Here is an 18,707-nt window from a genome sequence, read left to right as displayed (position 1 = left end):
AGTTCATTAATGTCATTTAATTCAAGGCTTTTCCTTCTTCCAGATTCCTTAAGGCGAACTCGTCTGATCCTTTTTATTCTGCTCCTGTTTGGCATTTATGGACTCTTAAAAAACCCATTTTTATCTGGTAAAGACTTTAATTTGTCTGAGTTAATCTGTTTCCTCCTCAAGCATCTGAATTTTATAGTTGCTAATATACAAAATATTTTATTATCTTACCAAATTTTTTTTTGTTGTTGTTGAAATTAAGGTTGTTACTGGGGAAGAATATTTGAAGAGTAAGACAATTCATTCAGTTGGACTTAAAAAAGTTACTGTGCTATTTTGTTTATGCTGGGTTTAAAGTAGTAGTTTCAAAGTTTTATTTCTGTGGCTAGTTGTGTCAGAATAATTACATTATTAAAGTGAAATAGCATGTGGGTGATAGAAACTGAACCCAGATACTCTTCAAGAGTAGCTAGTACGCCTAACCACTAGGCTATCTTTCTAGTCCCTGTATCTTTATTCTTTATCAGCTCCCAGCTAAATAGTAATCTTGTAGAGTTATTTAGTGATGACCTCTGCATAGGTCAGAAAAGACTTAGCTCTAGTACTTTGACCAGCAGTTTTCCTTTAGTTTCAGTTCTTGGTTTTAAAGTCTCCTTTAAAGTCTCTGATTATGAATGGGGAGCCCATCCCAGTGACCTCCCCCCCCCACAAAAGCCTGCTAATAGCTAACTGTCCAACCAGCTATTTAACAATACCCCCTGAAGAATTGAGACCCTAAAGACACTTAGGAGATGTTAAGTCAGTCTGACTAATAATGTGTAAAATGGAATAGACTGGTTTTTAAGGCACTTGATGCTGTTGAGGCCTTAGAAATCCAAAGGACTAAGATCTATGGAGTTTACTGTTACAGGATTATCTGAAGGAGGAAGAGCAGCAGTTAAGAATACAAAGTCTGAGCATGGTCTCAGACTTTAATCCTAGGACTCAAGAGGCAGAGGCAGGTGGATCTTTGTGAGTTTGAGGCCAGCCTGGCCTACAAGCAAATTCCAGAACAGCCAGGTCTGTACACAGAGAAATCCAGTCTCAAAAAAAAAAAAAAAAAAAGAAAGAAAGAAAGAAAGAAAGAAAGACTCTAAAGTCTTTGACCAGTAAGGTATAACCCATTTCCTCCATGAATAGCCAATGAGATATAATTCTAGACCTGGTTTTATGAGTATGTGGTAGCTGGGTTTAGTGATGCACACATTTCACCTCAGCAAGAGGCAGGTATACCTGTAAGTAGGAGGCCATCCTGATGTATATAGCAATTTCCAAGGGAGCCAGAGCTACATACCCTGTCTCCAAAAAATGAAAACAAAGCCCACAAAACAAAAGTAATAAAGTTTGTTTTGGCTAGTGGTCCTAGAGGATTAGAGTCCGTAATAGTAGGGATGGCGTAGAGGCTGGAAATGAGCAGGGAGCCAGCTAATTGATCCCATTTTCAGTCATGCAGAAAGCAGAGAGTGAAATGGATGTGGGCTAAGACTATGAGCTCCCAAAGCTTACACTTCTACCAGGAAAGTCCTGAAGGTTCCATAGTCTTCCTGAGTAGCGCCACCAATTGAGGACCAGGTGTTTACATATTTGTGCCTACTGGAAACTTTCTCATTCAGACCATCACAGCTTTTAGCCCCCAAAAGGTCCTGATTAGCCTTGGGTGGCTTGGATAAGATTTCAGCTGAAAGAGCTCTGTGATTTGGTTTAAGATGTATCCTAGATAGAATGTCTTTTGGGATAATAGCTGAGCTTTGGGCTTAGAGACGCAGAGTCTTTGTCAACAAGTTTATCAGCTACTATTCTCATTGCTGTAGTAAAATATCTGCCAAAAGCCACTTAAGAGAGGGATTATTTATTTTGGCTCACAGTTCTAGGATACAGTCACAGCAGCAGCTTGAGGTAGCTGGTTATATTGCAGCTCAGTCAGGAGCTAGAGAAAATCATGTTGGTATTTAGTTCACTTTCTAGCTCTCTCTCTGTCTCAAAGATTTATTTATTTATGTATATGAGCACTATTTGCATGTATACCTGCGTGAAAGAAGAGAGCATCAGACAGAGGAGGGCTTCAGATCCCACTATAGATGGTTGTGAGTCCCCACTTGGTTGCTGGCAATTGGACTCAGGACCTCTGAAGGAACAGCTAGTGCTCTTATGGAGCCATCTCTCCAGCCTCACTTTCTCCTTTTTATTCAGTTCAGGACCCTCACCTTCATTTAGGTTGCTCTTTGATCTCAATCCAATTAAAAACTCCTTTGTAGGCATGTCCAGAAGTTTCTCACCTAGATCATATCAAATTGACAGTGATAGTCATAATAGCGCTGAAGTCCTCCTTAGCTATTTTAATTTGAAGAATTCTAATTTTCTGTTGCTGTGATAAAACACAGCTTGGGGAGGAAAGGGTGTATCTGGCTCTCAGTCCATTATTGAGGGAAGTTAAAAGCAGTGTGTGAGCTTTTTCACACAGATCAGGATTACTTGCCTAGGGATGAAACTGCCTACAGTGGGCTGAGCCCTTCTACAGCAGCTAGCAATCAAACAGTGCCCCACAGACTTGCCCACAGAGCAGTCTGATCAGGGCAATTCTTGATTGAGGTTCCTTCCACCCAGGTGACTCTAGGTTGTGTAAAGTTAATGAGTCTAATTAGACAGCAGGGTTTAGTCAGGAGAAAATGGTTACATTTACAAAACACATAGGATAATTATAGCTTGGGTGGCTGTGAATGCCTTACCTCGAATGTTAATGGCGGTGTAATGGGAAAGCTTATAAGTACTGAATCATTCTTTGTCCTTTAAAAAAATATAGTCTAGTTCTTTTATTTTTAGTAATCTACTTTTTGTCTGTGATTTCCTGTTGGGTGTTTAAAACCATACAGGTGGCCAAAAATTAGCCTGTTTTCTTTTTATCATGAAAGTAAAAGAGGATTACATTTGCGGAGTTAGGAGGAGCCCCTTGGCTTGTTTAGCTTTTTCCTCCATCCATCTGTGCCATCTCCTGAGCTGGGTCAGTGTCTTGCTGAGCACATGGGTTTTCATGGAAGTGTGGGAGACGTTCTGTCTGTAATGGTCCTCCTATTTGCAGATCATATGGTTAGAGTCCTGGGGTCTCCACCCTCTGATGGAGAGCAGCAGTGAAGTACTGGGGTTGTAGGACCCTTTAAGGGTTTTTGTTTTTTCCTGGGACCTTGCTGACCTTGATTCACAGGCCAGATATTAGCTGTCCTCTTAGCCCCTTTATCCTTATTGGGTCCTCAGTATGACCAAGAAGGTCATTTAACACAAATTTGGAAGAATGAATAGCTGTTTCAAATTTAGATAGAGATTGATAAAAACAAATATTTTAAATAATTTAAAATATTTGGGCCTATATCAGTTTCCAAAATAATTTAAGATTTTCATTTTATAATTTAAAGATTATAAGAAGAAAACATTTACTGTCTTTGAACATGGTCTAGAATCTAGAAGACTCTGGTTTTTCTTTCAGATTAGTTTGAGAAACTTAGGTGTCTTAATTTTTCTAGATTTTTATAGTAAATGTCTATACACATTTTCTTCCTGTTAGTGCGCTTCCGGACAACCACAGGACTTGACTCTGCGGTAGATCCTGTCCAGATGAAAAATGTCACTTTTGAACATGTTAAAGGGGTAAGTTAAGTGTTTTGTTTTTGCTTTTTTTTGTATTTTATCTAATTGATACTCTGCTTTGGGCTTCCATCTGATTATACCAAGCTCCTCCAAACTTCTTGCAATTTAAGGCTGTGAGCCCTGTTTGAATTGCAGAAAGTTATCGGTATGGTGACTATTTAAAATTTGAATCAGTAATGTGGAAGCCTTTTCTATTCTGACTGAGGTTTGAAGTCAGAATTGAATTCTTTAAATTGAATTCTTGGGACTAGGGAGATAAATGGTCTAGTTGTTAAGAGCACTTACGGTTCTTGTCAGGACCTGCATTCAGTTCCCAGTATGTACTTTGGGTAGTTCACACCTGCTTATAACTCTAGTTCCAGGGGATCCTACTTACCTTCTGGCCTTCGTGAGCACTTGCATTCAACATGCACATACTACATGCACACACACACACATACATCATTAAAAAATAAATCTTTAAAAATGTAATTCTTGTTGAAGCTGTTTTTGGTTGGGATATGTTAAGTTTCTGCCTGCGGTGGGGATGAGGGAATGTCTGAGTAGAAAACAAGAGACAGACTGACAGCTAAGCAATACAATTAAGTAGATTCTGACAATATTTAAATTCATGTGAGCAAAGTAATTTGGTAGAATTTACCATAATAGGTTTACTATTACACAAGTTTTGTCAAGTCTGAAGAAACTTACATAAGAATCATTTCTTGCCTAGAATTTTTGACTATGTAAGTATGTGTATATATAGAACTGCTTTAAAAATATAAGAACTGTTTAGAGTATCATTATCTGATGCCATTAACCCTACCTCACCCAGTAGCTTTTCTGTTGCTCAACTGGAGATACTCTTGTCACAGGGATTGGGGACAGATATTGTTTATTTTGAGAAGTAAATGGTGTTTTATGTTTCTTGATTTATTCTTAGAATTTAAAATTACCATTTACCCATTATTTTAAGTAGATATAGTCTTTTACTGTGCAGAATCCTTGAGTACTTTTAAATAAGTCCTCTTTTTTAAGTGACTCAGCCAAATCTTTTTGAATTTCAACATATTTGCTTCAAATTACATAAATTTCAAGAATGAGCACATATTTTTCATCAATTCTCAGCTTACCAAAGAATGTTAGAACCCAGAGCCTCCCATAAGCCTCTTCCATTTATTATCTCCATCCCTGAAGGGACAATTATTACCCTGTCACATACTTTACTATACTTCTGCGTATTCATTTGAGTAGCTGCAGTGTATATTGAATATCCTGTTTTGCATCTTCTTTTGCCCAACATGATGTTCTTGGTAGCTCATACATACCGATTGCACAGGTTGCATTTTCTGGCTTTCAGAATACACTCTTTATTCTAACTGACATAGACATTTTGGTTGTTTCTAGCTTGGGACTGTAGTATTGTCAGTATGTACCTTATGTATTTTGCTGAACATGTGTCCATTCTCCTGGGGCCAGGACTGAATGGAGCTTTATTTTTACTTACATTACAAAAATTTAATAGCCCTGTCTGTCCTAGAATCACTTTGTAGACTAGGCTGCCCTCAAACTTACAGAGTTCCTCCTGAGTGCTACAATTAAAAGCATGCACCACCATGCCTAATATAATGATATTTTTTGGAAATTTTTTTTTGGGAGGGGGGGTGGATTTTCTAGAAATATAATCAAAAAGAGTTTAGGTTTTTAGTTTACTCTTTGGCCTTAAACTGTGTTTTTCCTGATAGTTTTAGTTTTAAGTCTGACCAATGTATTTGACTTGTTTCTCCTGAGAGTCAGAGTGAGAACGTCAAATGAGAAGCCATGTAACTGGAGGTAAGGATTGGGAGAAGACCTTTAGTGTGTTAGTTTCTTTCACAGAAATAGGCCAAGTTCATTCATATGTATATTAAATATATGATTGCCAAAGAGGAAACCTTGATAATCTAACCATTATTTGATTATTTGGAAAATTGTACCATTTAAGGTGGAAGAAGCCAAACAAGAATTACAGGAAGTTGTTGAATTCTTGAAAAATCCACAAAAGTTTACTGTGCTTGGAGGTAAACTTCCCAAAGGTAAGATATTCTCCCTTTTATCATGATTTGGTGTAAAAACATATTATAATTTTTATTTGATCATATTATAACTAATTGAAATTCAATTCCTAATTTTTGTTTTTAAAAATATGTGCTTATTCCACACAAAGTTCTATAAGTACTTTTTAATAATATGTAATGCTTCTTTAAATACATGGCTGTCCATTTACTAAAAAGGATTTTTAAATTAAAATTGTAGAAAGTCTCTGTATGTATGGTGCTTTGCCTGCATGTCTGTCTGCCTCTCATGCATATGCCAGGCGCTGGTGGAGGCAAAAAGAGAGCATCTGATTGCCTCAGGACTAGAGCTACAGAGATTGTGAGTTGCTCTGTGGGTGCTGGGAATTGAGCCATTTCTCTAACCTAACAGAGAGATTTTTTTTTCTATAGGTTTTGTATAGTTTTAAAGCTAGTACTTTTACATGGATACAAAATTGCTAACTTCACTGTTTGATACACAAATTCGTTATTGTAGAACGATCTTTGTAATGTCACCCCCATTAGAGTCAGGCATGAATCCACGTTCCCACTAAGCATTGATGTTGGTGTCCTTCTTTGTTTTGTTTTGTTCTAATACTGGAAATCAAATTCACTTACCATGTGCACAGTGTGTAAGCTCCATACCCTGAATTGAACCCAACTCCTAAGGTTGGTGTGGGTTTTTTTGTGTTTTTTTTTTTTTTTTTAATGAGAAGATTCTTAAGGATTTTTGGTAATTGGAAACTGTGGAAATTGTACTCATGATCTTTACAATTATGAAGATTGAAGTGCCAATTATTTATAGCATGCATCCTTCTGTATAAACATATATATGATTCTTTTTCTATTAAAAATAGCAATTTCATGACTAACATAGGATTTGCCCTTCAGCTTAAGGGATAGGTTGGTCTCTGTTTCACTTCGTATGGTGGTTATCTAATATGCACAAAGCTCAAGATTAGCTCCTCAACATGCTGTAAATGTAAATGGAGCCTATAATCGTAACATGTGGGCAATGGAAGCAGGAGGATCAGAAGTTTAAGGTTAACCTGAAGCACAGGAAACATTTATTAAAAAAAAACAAAACAAAACATTTTTAGGATTGGGATTACTGCATTAAAGATTATAATTTGTTTTTTGCCTTTAAAAGATGACAGGTTTATTTTAAGCTTATAGTTTAAGAGGCTAAGCATTACTGTGCATGACAGCACAAAGCTCCTCACCTCACAGTAGGCAGAAAATCAAGCAGTAGAGGGCAGAGTGGAAAGTTTGGTCCGGCATCCAAAACACAGTCTACCCTTCAAAAGCACACCTCCAGTGACCCACCTGTTCCAACTAGTCTCTGAGCTTTGACAGTCTTTTCAGTAACACCAGTAGCTAAAGCAGACCGTTAACATGCAGGTATTTGGTATCTCTTTCAAATGATCCAAAGTCACTGCAGACTTAAGGCAGATTTTATTTTAGCCCATTGAGCATTTGTTGTGGGAGTTCTGCATAGAAAGTAAGAGAATGTTTTCCTAATCTTTTTCCAGTTAGGAGAGAATATTTAAAACTATATTTACACTTAATTTATAGTATAGCAGTATATGAATTTATGGCAAAGTCTTGAAGTATATATACTAAAATATATTATGTCAAAATTGGTAAACCAGTTAGATATCACTAAAACATGGTAATTCTAGTATAAGCTTCATGCTGTTTTTGATCTTTTTTTTACTTTTTTTAAATGTTAAAATGCAACATTATTGCAGCTTTATTGCTTTTTAATGTAATTACAAAAGTTATATACAAATTAGTGTAAATGTCAATTTTATTTCCTCAGATGAGGGGATGAGATGAGAGCCATTCCCAAACCTTTCTAGCTCTTTCTGAACCCTTGCTGGCTGGTTTAACTCAGCTGTTCTGGCTTATTGATTCAAGCTTACTGATTCAAACTGGCTTCCTCTTGGCTTCTGACTGAATTGCTCTATCTGGCCTCAAACTAATTCTGGCAATATGTTTTAATCTCCTGGCTCCTTCTCATTCTTTGGCTTTTTCTGTCTTCACTTGTGTCTAGTTTGTTCTCTTTGCAACTTGTCTCTGTGAAACTGTCCCTGTATTAAACTCTCAGTAACAAAATACTTCCTTGCTGCCTTAAGTAGTCTTTTTTTTTTTCCCTTGTCCTGTTCTTGTGAGAGTTGGGCATATCCAATCTCTGACTCACTCTCTCTTATCATTTGTCTCTCCCTCAATGAGATATCACTTTCAAACATGGCTGCCTTCTTCTATTAACCTTACCTTCATTGTTTGGGATTAAAGGTGTTTACTAAGGGTGTGTCTGTATTCCAGCCAGATTTTACTGTAATCTAGACAGTGTCTGCATTCCAGACAGATCACAGAGACATAGAAGGTCTTTGGATGTGTTCCCTTGCCAGAGCAGCCATGTTTCTGGATTAAAAAATCAAGGATTACCTTTTTTCAATTTATAATGAGAAAAGCTTACTGGTATGAATACTTTTAAATATTTGGGAAACCTAGGAATAACAACAGTTAACATTTATGTATTATCAACCTAGACTCAACAGTATTTGACGTTCTGTCAACTTGTTTTTCTTCCTTTCTCCCTTGAACATATGAAAGCTGGAGACATCAACTATGTGTCACCTACAAATAAGGATGGTTCCCTAATCTTATCTAATTAGCAAATTACCAAATTAGCATTTTTTAATATTATTGAATTTTTTTTTTTTTTAGTTCATACTAACTGTTTCAAGAAAATACTTTTTGGCCTTTTATGGAATTGCATTATAAAGATTTTTCCATTTATATTTGGCTGTTTATCTTTTAGTATGAATTTTATGTTGTTATAAGTGCCGCTGTATTCCTTTGTTATTATTCCTACATTTTATATATATGTGTACATACACATACAATTTGTTTGACACAAAAGAGTCTCACTCTCTTTCCCTGTTTGGCCTGAAACTGTCTACTAGGCTGTCCTTGAACTCATATAGATCCACCTGCTTCTGCCTCTCTAGTTCTGGGATTAAAGGTGTGTGCAACCCCTTGTGGCTGTAAATAATATTTAAATGGTGCAGGAAAATTAGTTGTAGAAAAAAAAATCTTGAAGTGAAACATTATCAGAAATAGGTTTTGTTTGCCATGTTTATCAATATTGAGCTTTACTGTCATTTCTATTATAGAAATTAATAATTATTTGTATTAGAGGTTCTTCTCAAGGGATTTAAAAAGGTAACCACACATTCTTGTTTGCTTTTTCTTTTAGGAATTCTTTTAGTTGGGCCCCCAGGAACGGGGAAGACACTTCTTGCTCGAGCTGTGGCAGGAGAAGCTGATGTTCCTTTTTATTATGCTTCTGGATCAGAATTCGATGAGATGTTTGTGGGTGTAGGAGCCAGCAGGATCAGAAATCTTTTTAGTATGTTTTGATGTATATTTTAGACAGTATTACACTTTGTTAGTTAAAGGAACAGTAATGTTTTATTTGCCCTTTCCTTGATAATTGATTTTAGTTTCAGGTAACTAACAGAGCTATACTCTTTATTTAAATAATTTTATTATTATTATTATTGTTATTGTTATTATTATTGTGTTAGTATGCACGTATATGTACACATGTATGATTGTACCCATGCATGAAGCATGTGTATCACTTCTCTTCTACCTTTTTTTGGGTTCAGGAATTTGAACTCAGGTTCATTTTCTACTGAGCCCTTCAGTCTTTTCTAAAATAGGCTAAATAATCATAATGTCGGGTAGATGTACTAGATGATGAAGTTGCGGTCTGTTGAAAGTTTATTCTGTAGCATATAATTAATAGTTATTAGCTTCAGTGGATAACCAGTTCTTGTTTTCTATCATGGTCTGTCATAGTACAACCCCAGCAACATTACTATTCTTAGTAAAATTTGACATCGTTTTTCTTGTGATTTTTTTTTTAAGCTTTGATAATCTTATAGCAGGTCTTAATATTTTTATGTTCAAAAATGTTGATTTCTTTCAAATTGTTTGAATCTTTTTTTGTTTTCTTAGGAGAAGCAAAAACGAACGCACCCTGTGTTATATTTATTGATGAATTAGATTCTGTTGGTGGAAAGAGAATTGAATCTCCAATGCATCCATATTCAAGACAGACTATCAATCAACTTCTTGCTGAAATGGATGGGTAATTGAGTCTTTGTTAAATATGATGAAATATTTTAAAAATTAGCATTTATCATATTTTAAAGACAATTTAGAGACTTGGATTTATACAAGTTGTTCTTATGAAGGATTTGGTAAAATTGTATAGATGTTAAATGTTACATGTTTAGGCAATAGTGTCAACATTTTCTTTCAATACTGTTTATATTACTAATTGATGTATGAGTTCCTCTCATTCATTTATTCTATTATATGTATAGGAGGAAAAGAATGACTCAAGCAAAACTGGTCTATTTAAAAAAAGAAATGGTATATAGGTATAGCTCAGTGGTGACTCTTTTGCCTTTAGTATGCATGAGTACCTGGATTAGGTCCCAGCATTAACTTAAATTCCTTCCTTCCCCAAATAAGGGATAATCAACTAGTTTTTATATAGTTGATGACTGAGTGTTGTGATGAAGTTAAAGCTTATATCAGTGTTTGTAATATAAAAGGAAGAAATGTTGTCTTGAATGAATTATCTTAAAGTCAGTGTGTATTGTCAATTTAGACGTTTTGACTAAATAGTGGTCTAGCACCAAATAATTTGAATTGCTATACTTTAAAATAATTTTTCAGCATTTAAGAGGCTCCCAAGCCTTTTATGTGAGATTGTTTTCCTAAGTAACTAACAGATGGTTTATGATGTATGTAACCATCGATTTATTTTCAATTCAGGTTAGCAGTGAACAGTTCTGTATATAGGTGCTGTTCCATGTAAGCCGTACTTCTGTTTTCAGTGCAATGATACATTTTCTTTTCTCTATAGGTTCAAGCCCAATGAAGGAGTAATCATTATAGGTGCCACAAATTTCCCAGAGGCATTAGATAAGTAAGTATGAAAAGAAGAATTCTGTGAAGAATATATGCTACAACACTATATGGAGCGAAGCCTATCACAAAATATTATCTTGCACAGTTCCATTTGTAGGAAATGTTTAGACTAAGCAAATCCAGAGACTGAATAGTGGTTGCCAAAGGCTTGGGGAATTATAACCCCAACCAGTGGACATAGAATTCCTAAAGAAGAAAATAATTCTAAAATTATAACAAAGTGATGTTTGCAAAACCTAAAATATTAAAACACAAGTGGATTATTTACTTTTAATTCAGAACTGTTAGAATTATTTCTCAGTAATATTGAAAACATGTATCACATTTAAACAGAAAGCATTTCAAAAGTGAGATTTATAGCATAAAAAGTTTCTGTGGGAGTGGATCTAGAGGTGGCTCAGTGGTTTAGAACACAGACTGTCCTTGCAGTAGAGCTAAGTGTGGCTCCCATCACCCCATCATCCAGGCCCTCTAGCTTACAGCCAGTGATAACTCCAACCTTAGGGGATTGGGCCCAGCAGTCTAGCACTCTAGCAATTAAGAAGGGAATGTGTGTTTTTTAAATGATTGTTTTATTTTTGAGGTCATAATATAATTACATCATTTCTTCCCCCTCTTCTCTTCCTTCAAGTCCTCCCATGTATTTCTCCCTACCCCCCCACCCCCCAAAAAAAAGGCAGACTCTTTTTTAAATTCCTTGCCTTTTTTCTTTAGCTTTTGGGGGGTGTGTATTCCTAACTACATAAGTGCATCCGCTTAGTGTATATAGTGTAACTTGTGTGTGTATGTTTTTTGGGCTGTTTGATATACTTCTCCCTGGGAAACACTTGCTCCTGTTAGCATTTTTTACTTACCTGTAGATCTTTGTCTAGAGTTGAGACATCATGAACTTTCACCCTCCGTGTTAGTATAACATGGCATCACCTTTTTTGAGGCCATGTTTAGGCAGTCGTGTTGGTGAGACACTGTAAGTGTAGCTCCTGATGTTGTAGGATACACAGTTTTATACCGAGCACTCTGGTCCTCTGGCTCTCACAATCTTCCGACCCCATCTTTTGAGACTGAGCTCCACAACTCTGCATTTTGATCAGGTGTAGTTTTTTTATAATGGTCCCTGTCAGTTGCAGAGAGAAGTTTCCTTGATGAAGACTATACTTATCTGTGGATATAAGGACAAATTTTTAGAATGTAGTTAGCTATTGTGCTGGTTTAGTAAAATAGCAGTTGTAGATTCTCCTCTATGATCCTTTACTAGCCCTGGGTAGCTGCCTAGGTGTCTAGTACCAGTATGATTTCCCTCTTGTTGAGTGGGTTTTAAGTGCAATTACAGAGCTATTGGTTATCACCAAAGTATGCATACCACTGCTGAACTGTTAGGGTTATCTTGCCATGTTGGTCATTATTGGTTCATAGGTATCATAGTTGGGTAGGACTGTTGGTTGCTTTTCTTTTTGAAAGCTTGCATGGTGCCTTCTAATATGAAAACTAGTCTTCAGAGAAGAGGCATTCAGATGAGTTCTGGCTCAGAAGTTTCTGTGTCCTGGGTCTGAAGTACATGTGCTTCATCCATATAAACTTACTTTTCACTAATGGGGCAGACAAAAACAATAGCTATAGCCTTTAATGTTGTAGGAGTCTCTTGGACAACACTGACCAACAGACTCCTGCCTGCTCTTGGTTTTTTGTTAGATGTTTTACACACACACACGTAGTGAATTACATATATTATATTTCTAGGTAGGCAGTTAAAATATGCTGGACATCTTACAACACACAATTATTCTCAGCATTTTGGAGGAAGAGACGGGCAGATCTCTATGAGTTTGAGGCCAGCCTGGGCTACATAGTTCAAGAACTGTTGGGGCTATGTAGAGGCCCTGCCCTCAAAAGATGTCAAGAAAAAAAAAATCGGTGGTAGACAGGCATCCATGCATCCAGCTCCAAAGCTTCAGGTGTGAATATATAACCTGGAGTAACCGAACAAACCAGGAAATAAAAAAGAGCCATTGGGGAAGGGGCACAGGTGCAATAGAGAGGAAAATCTGAAGTGGGAAATGGGAAAAGGGAAGGTGGACTCAGAATAGGGAGGAAGAAGAGAAATAATGCCACCTTAGTTGCACGCATATATAAGTGAACCTTTTTGTCTACCTTATGTTCGTTAATATTTCACACCAGGTTACAGTACATAGTACAGGTTGGTCTGGGACTATGGGTGTGCAGTTCCTGTGAAACTGAACATCTTCGTGCTTCTGAGGGAACTGTACAAACATTCGGAATTTTTTCTTATCTGCGGTTATCATTGTTTTCCCATCACATATTTAGCATGTGCTAGCATCTTCAGCTTATTGATTTATATGTATTCTTTTTATTTTTTCCTTAGTGCCTTAATACGTCCTGGTCGTTTTGACATGCAGGTTACAGTTCCAAGGCCAGATGTGAAGGGTCGGACTGAAATTTTGAAATGGTATCTCAATAAAATAAAGTTTGATAAGTGTGAGTCCTATTCCTTAATTCAAGCATTGTTATTTCTGGAAACTGGAAATATACCTAACCATCCTATTGTCCATATCTGGTTTATGTCTCAGACTAGTTAACTTTTTGGTCCTCTTTATACACATATGTGTATTGTTCAGTTTGTGTGTATCTAGGATATTTTATTCCTGAATCGTGATTGTTTGGAGTATGTAGACAGGCATATGTATATATGAAGATGTATGTATAGATTTTAAATAAAAATATAAAATACAAAAAATTTGGCTCAGTTTAGGAGGAAAGCAGAATATAAAACAAGGCATATGGACATAAGGGATACTTGAAAATAAGTGACAGTAGTATAAGCTGCAGTATTTTCCAGTATATCTCTTTATAAGGAGGGACCAGGGTATTTCAAGGGGAAATTTAATAGAAAAGAGTTTGGACTGTGAGCTTGCTCTTTGAATTTGTAGCTGGGTAGACATAATGTAGGAGATATTTAAGATATTTTTATCTTTGTATATGTATAACTATTTTGTCTACATGTATTTATACCACGTGTGCAGTATCAGTAGAGGCCAGAAGAGGAGCTGCCCTGTGAATGCTGGGAACTGAATCTGGGTCCTCTGCAAGAGGAGTTGGTGCTCTTTAACTGCTAGGCTCCCTTTCCAGGCCAGCTTAGGTCATATTTTGAAGTGTCTAATTTCATTGCCAGCAACTCCACTTTCTCTGTTTTGTTTTCAGAAAGCTAATACAAGTCAGGACTTTTCTTGAAGTTTCATTATTAAAATAATTTATTATTATTAACAATATTCATTATTACTAATTGATAGTAACTAGTAATATTAACTTAAAATGGTATATTTTGATAGTTTTAAGTTTGATTAAATTCAGTTTTAGTTTTAAGGTATGTTTTAAGTTGCAATTTAGAGTTAATTGTGTTCCTCTTACCTTCAAAATGTGAGTTTAATTTAAAGTGCTTCTGTTTAGTAATGGAGATTTATTATGTTCTCTTTTTTTATAGCTGTTGATCCAGAAATCATAGCTAGAGGTACTGTTGGGTTTTCTGGTGCAGAGTTGGAGAATCTTGTGAACCAAGCTGCATTAAAGGCAGCAGTTGATGGAAAAGAAATGGTTACCATGAAGGAACTAGAGTTTTCTAAGGATAAAATTCTAATGGGTATGTCTTCCTTCTTTATATCCTGTTCTGCAGTTTACCTTTTTCTTTGTTTTTACCCTTCCTTATCTTTTTATTTAGAGACTGGCTTTCATTCTATAATCCAAACTGGTCAGCTGTCCCTCACTTCCACTATGTTCCTCGGGCTGGCTGTGAACTTCTGGTAGTCATTCTGCCTCAACCTCTGACCGCCATTCCTCCATCCTTCATAATGCATGCTCACACATTCTCTCTCTCTGTCTCTCTCTGTGTATGTTTATGTCTTCCTTCTTATCACAGTGAATCATGATCTAACACGGAACTCTTGCCTCTAGAGGGTTGGAATTATAGCCTACCACACTTACCAGTTAAATATGCGATCATAATGTAGTATGTTACTTCTCTTAGGACCAGAAAGAAGAAGTGTGGAAATTGATAACAAAAACAAAACTATAACAGCCTATCATGAATCTGGTCATGCTATTATTGCATATTACACAAAGGATGCAATGCCAATCAATAAAGCGACAATCATGCCACGAGGGCCAACACTTGGACATGTAAGTTCCCTATAGACCTTCCTCACTTCCTCCTCTAGAGACACATGTAACTCAAACTCTCACCACTGAACTATGTTCTCTTTTATTTTTGTGGAGTTGATTTGTTTATTTGCTTTGAGACCGGGTCTCACTTCTCATTTTGTAGCTCAGAGTGGTCTAGAATTCTCTGTGTAGCCCGGATTTGCCTGGAACTTGTGATAATCCTCTTGCCTCACCTTTACAAGTCCTGGAAACACAGGTTTGAGCCACCTTGCCTTCCATACCTCATTTTCTTGTTTTAAAATTCACTTTCAAATATGGCTTTCTGTAAGCTTATATAGGAGATTGCAACTTCCTAATGATTTTTATCCTTTTTGATTTCCTGAACAACATTAAACTTAGATCTATTTGCTATAAGTTTCTGTCAGAGTAGTTTCATATTTCAGGTGTTACATGTCTACACCAGTTGAAGAGTGGATATAGAATATAATTTATAAAACTGTAAATAAGGCACAAAGACAAAGATGTCATAGTGGCTGCTTACATAGTTCTAAGATATTTCTTAGTATATGTGTCAATCTTGAAATTATATATAGGCTTGTACTTAACTGTGCTAATATATTTTTGTGCAGTTGGAAAATCCTATTGCAGTATTATGTACCTATTATTTGTAAGATGCATTTTTATAGAAGCTTTTGTTTTTCATGTTGCTTTTGTCATTAAGTTACCTGGTGATCATGTCTTGTCAAATCTCTTGACTTTCAGCATTATTATCCTGATTACTGTCTATGGAAAACAATTAAATAACTTTGGTTATGAATGTAACTTATTTCAGAAGTGTCTCTGGTAGCCAGGCATGTTGGTGCATGCCTATAAATCCAGCACTCAGGGAGGCAGAGGTAGGTGGATCTCTTGAGTTCGAGGCCAGCCTGGTCTACAAAAGAGTTCAGGACAGCCAAGACTACACAAAGAAATCTTGTCTTCAAAAAAAAAAGGGGGGGAGGGGAGAAAAAAAAGTCAGAAGTGTGTCTGAATGTCTTTTCTTTGTTACTATGTGCTTATTAAATTGTGTAGGTCTCACTGTTGCCTGAGAATGACAGATGGAATGAAACTAGATCCCAGTTGCTTGCACAAATGGATGTTAGTATGGGAGGAAGAGTTGCAGAGGAGCTCATATTTGGAACTGATCATATAACAACAGGTTCGTTTTTGATAGAGTATTTTCTTTAAACTTATAATTATTCTTTTAAAGATATTTTCAAGTTATGTTTATTTTTTAATCTAGGTGCTTCTAGTGATTTTGATAATGCGACAAAAATTGCAAAGAGGATGGTTACCAAATTTGGAATGAGTGAAAAGGTAGTGGTTCTTTTGATAGATTTATGAGTCGATAACATTTTTTCCTTGTCTGATTCCTAATTCATTTGAGACTTTTTCTGAGCATTAATCTGACTAGTAATACAGCTTTTTTCTGCTTCAACATCATGAACTAATAAACTGATAATTTATTTAGCTACTCTTTCGGACCTTATTATTTTACATTTCAGTATTTCACATTCCTACATTATCATTTGCAACCCATGAGGCACGTGGACTATGGATTTGTAGATACGGGAGAGCTGCCAGGATTTTCTGAGAAGGCGCTTAGACTTACATTTTTATATCATACTCACATTTGCTGTTTTGATTTGTCTTTATGGTTTCCAAAAAATGTTATTTGATTGCACTCACCTTTTTCTGTTTGTGTGTTTGTTTTTGTTTTTCATGACAGAATTTCTCTGTGTAGCCTTGGCTATCCTGGACTCACTTTGTAAACCAGCCTGGCCTCAAAGTCACAAAGAGATCTACCTGCTTTTCTGCCTCTCAGAGTGCGGGCACTCAACATTTTTTATGTTGCATTTTTTGTCCCCCACTGCCACACCTAAATTTTGCTTATATGTAGGCTTGTACTTACTTGAATTTACTTGCTGAATTTCTTGAATAGTAATTTGTTCAATTACTTTATTCTGTTTGACATTAGCTTGGAGTTATGACCTACAGTGACACAGGAAAACTAAGTCCTGAAACTCAATCTGCCATTGAACAAGAAATAAGAATCCTTCTACGGGTAATATTTTTCTGAGCTTGATTGTTATTATTATTATTATTTTAATATAAAATGTGCCTAAGTATTTTTAAAAAGATAATAAAGTGATAATTAATTGCTAATTATAATTTTAAATATTATTAGAAATTATAAATTAATAATTAAATGATTAGCATTTAAAAATAATAGTTCATTAGAAAGTACTTGCCTAGCTTATAAAACGTCTGGGGATTTAGTCCCTAGCACTGCAAACAAACGAGTAATGATAACAATGTTTCTATATTTTACCCTATATAATATAACAGATGAAGAAGTACTGAGTGTGCTCAAGAGATACTAATGAGATTTAGGGATGTGGTTCAGTTGGTAGTGATTGCCTAGTATGTACAAAGTACTTGGTTCAATTTCCCACACCCCAGAAAACTAGACCTGGTATCACATGCCTCTACTCTTAGCTCTTGGAAGGTGGAGTCAAGAGGATTACAAGTTCAGGCTCATCCTTGGCCTGCTGCACAGTACATTTGATATTAGCCTCAAATAAATAAATAAAACATAAAAAAGATGTAGGCGTAAAACGTTATATATCAGTTGTGAAAGTTAAGAGCAGCTGAAACCATTTTCCAGAATTTTGCCTCTGGTAACTATATTGTTTATGCCATTAACTGAAGAACTTGGAGACCAAACTGGGATGTAAACTGTTGATGTAGGCAGATTGTTTTTTGTCTAATAAGAAGTTACTGAATTTGGACATCATAATGAAGATTTTAGGTTAGAAATAGGTATATCTGTCTGGAGCTAATTAGAAAGGTTGCTTATGTATTAGATACTGAAGTTGCCCATAATTTAAGGTAGCTTTTAGAATGAAGAAAAGATCTGGCTGAATGAGGAATTGAATCAGTATCAACATTATGTTGAATGAGGAACGTAATCAGTATTAACAAAATGGCTTTTAAAGGGGCTCTGGTAGCCAGTGTATTCAAATAGTTTGGCCTTCAGAGGAGTAGTGCTTTCTGCAAGAGTTAGGTTACTCTGGAAGTGATGAGAAGAGAGAAGTATCTGGGAAAAGAGAACTTCAGGAAAGCAGTTTTCAAATGAGACAGCCACACTTTCATTAGCTGCTGGAGGGTGAAGAAAGAAATGCCTTCTTAGTTAGAATAAAGAAAGTGAACATTTTGGAAAGACAGGTTTTTTTTTTTTTTTTTTTTTTTTTTGAAATAATTTTAAACTCTTCTGGTTTTATAACTCAACAGATATTTTAAGCCACATTGGTTTTATTTTCTTTTTACTTATGTTTTTTGCATTCCTACATTTTCTTCTATGAATTGCTTTTATTTTTCAGGAGTCATATGAACGAGCAAAACATATCTTGAAAACTCATGCAAAAGAACATAAGAATCTAGCAGAAGCATTGTTGACCTATGAGACTTTGGATGCCAAAGAGATTCAAATTGTTCTTGAGGGGAAGAAATTGGAAGTGAGATGATAACTCTTGATATTGCTGGTTTTATTACAAGAATATATGTAGTCCTGCAGTTTCCTTTTGCAACACTCTTCAACTCTCACTCTTGACTTGGTATATATAATTGAAGGATGTGAAACACTTTGTCAATTATCTGTCACATTATATGATTTTGGTTATTCCTGTGATGACACCCATTGGAGATTAGTAAACCATAGCAAGTACATGAAAAGATCAATAAAGAGCTGTCAGGATTAAA

At 35.8% G+C, this 18,707-nt stretch overlaps 1 protein-coding gene across 3 annotated transcripts in view; it reads left to right on the top strand.

Annotated features, from left to right (window-relative positions):
• Yme1l1 (YME1 like 1 ATPase) overlaps positions 1 to 18,707 on the top strand; it is a 32,958-nt gene extending 14,251 nt beyond the window's left edge. For all 3 annotated transcript variants that reach the window (XM_060387445.1, XM_021654593.2, XM_021654592.2), the window contains exons 7-19: positions 44 to 127; positions 3,584 to 3,666; positions 5,630 to 5,720; positions 8,986 to 9,138; positions 9,753 to 9,885; positions 10,672 to 10,734; positions 13,117 to 13,229; positions 14,233 to 14,388; positions 14,773 to 14,924; positions 15,978 to 16,104; positions 16,189 to 16,262; positions 16,924 to 17,010; positions 18,329 to 18,707. In XM_060387445.1, the coding sequence (XP_060243428.1) occupies positions 44 to 127; positions 3,584 to 3,666; positions 5,630 to 5,720; positions 8,986 to 9,138; positions 9,753 to 9,885; positions 10,672 to 10,734; positions 13,117 to 13,229; positions 14,233 to 14,388; positions 14,773 to 14,924; positions 15,978 to 16,104; positions 16,189 to 16,262; positions 16,924 to 17,010; positions 18,329 to 18,472 (1,460 nt within the window). In that variant the 3' untranslated portion in view covers positions 18,473 to 18,707. The remainder of the gene's footprint in view (positions 1 to 43; positions 128 to 3,583; positions 3,667 to 5,629; positions 5,721 to 8,985; positions 9,139 to 9,752; positions 9,886 to 10,671; positions 10,735 to 13,116; positions 13,230 to 14,232; positions 14,389 to 14,772; positions 14,925 to 15,977; positions 16,105 to 16,188; positions 16,263 to 16,923; positions 17,011 to 18,328) is intronic.

This window comes from Meriones unguiculatus, chromosome 7 (assembly GCF_030254825.1).
Source record: "Meriones unguiculatus strain TT.TT164.6M chromosome 7, Bangor_MerUng_6.1, whole genome shotgun sequence".
Lineage (NCBI taxonomy): Eukaryota > Metazoa > Chordata > Mammalia > Rodentia > Muridae > Meriones > Meriones unguiculatus.
The sequence above is the reverse complement of the archived record's forward strand: the minus strand, read 5'-3'. Positions and strand labels throughout refer to the sequence as shown.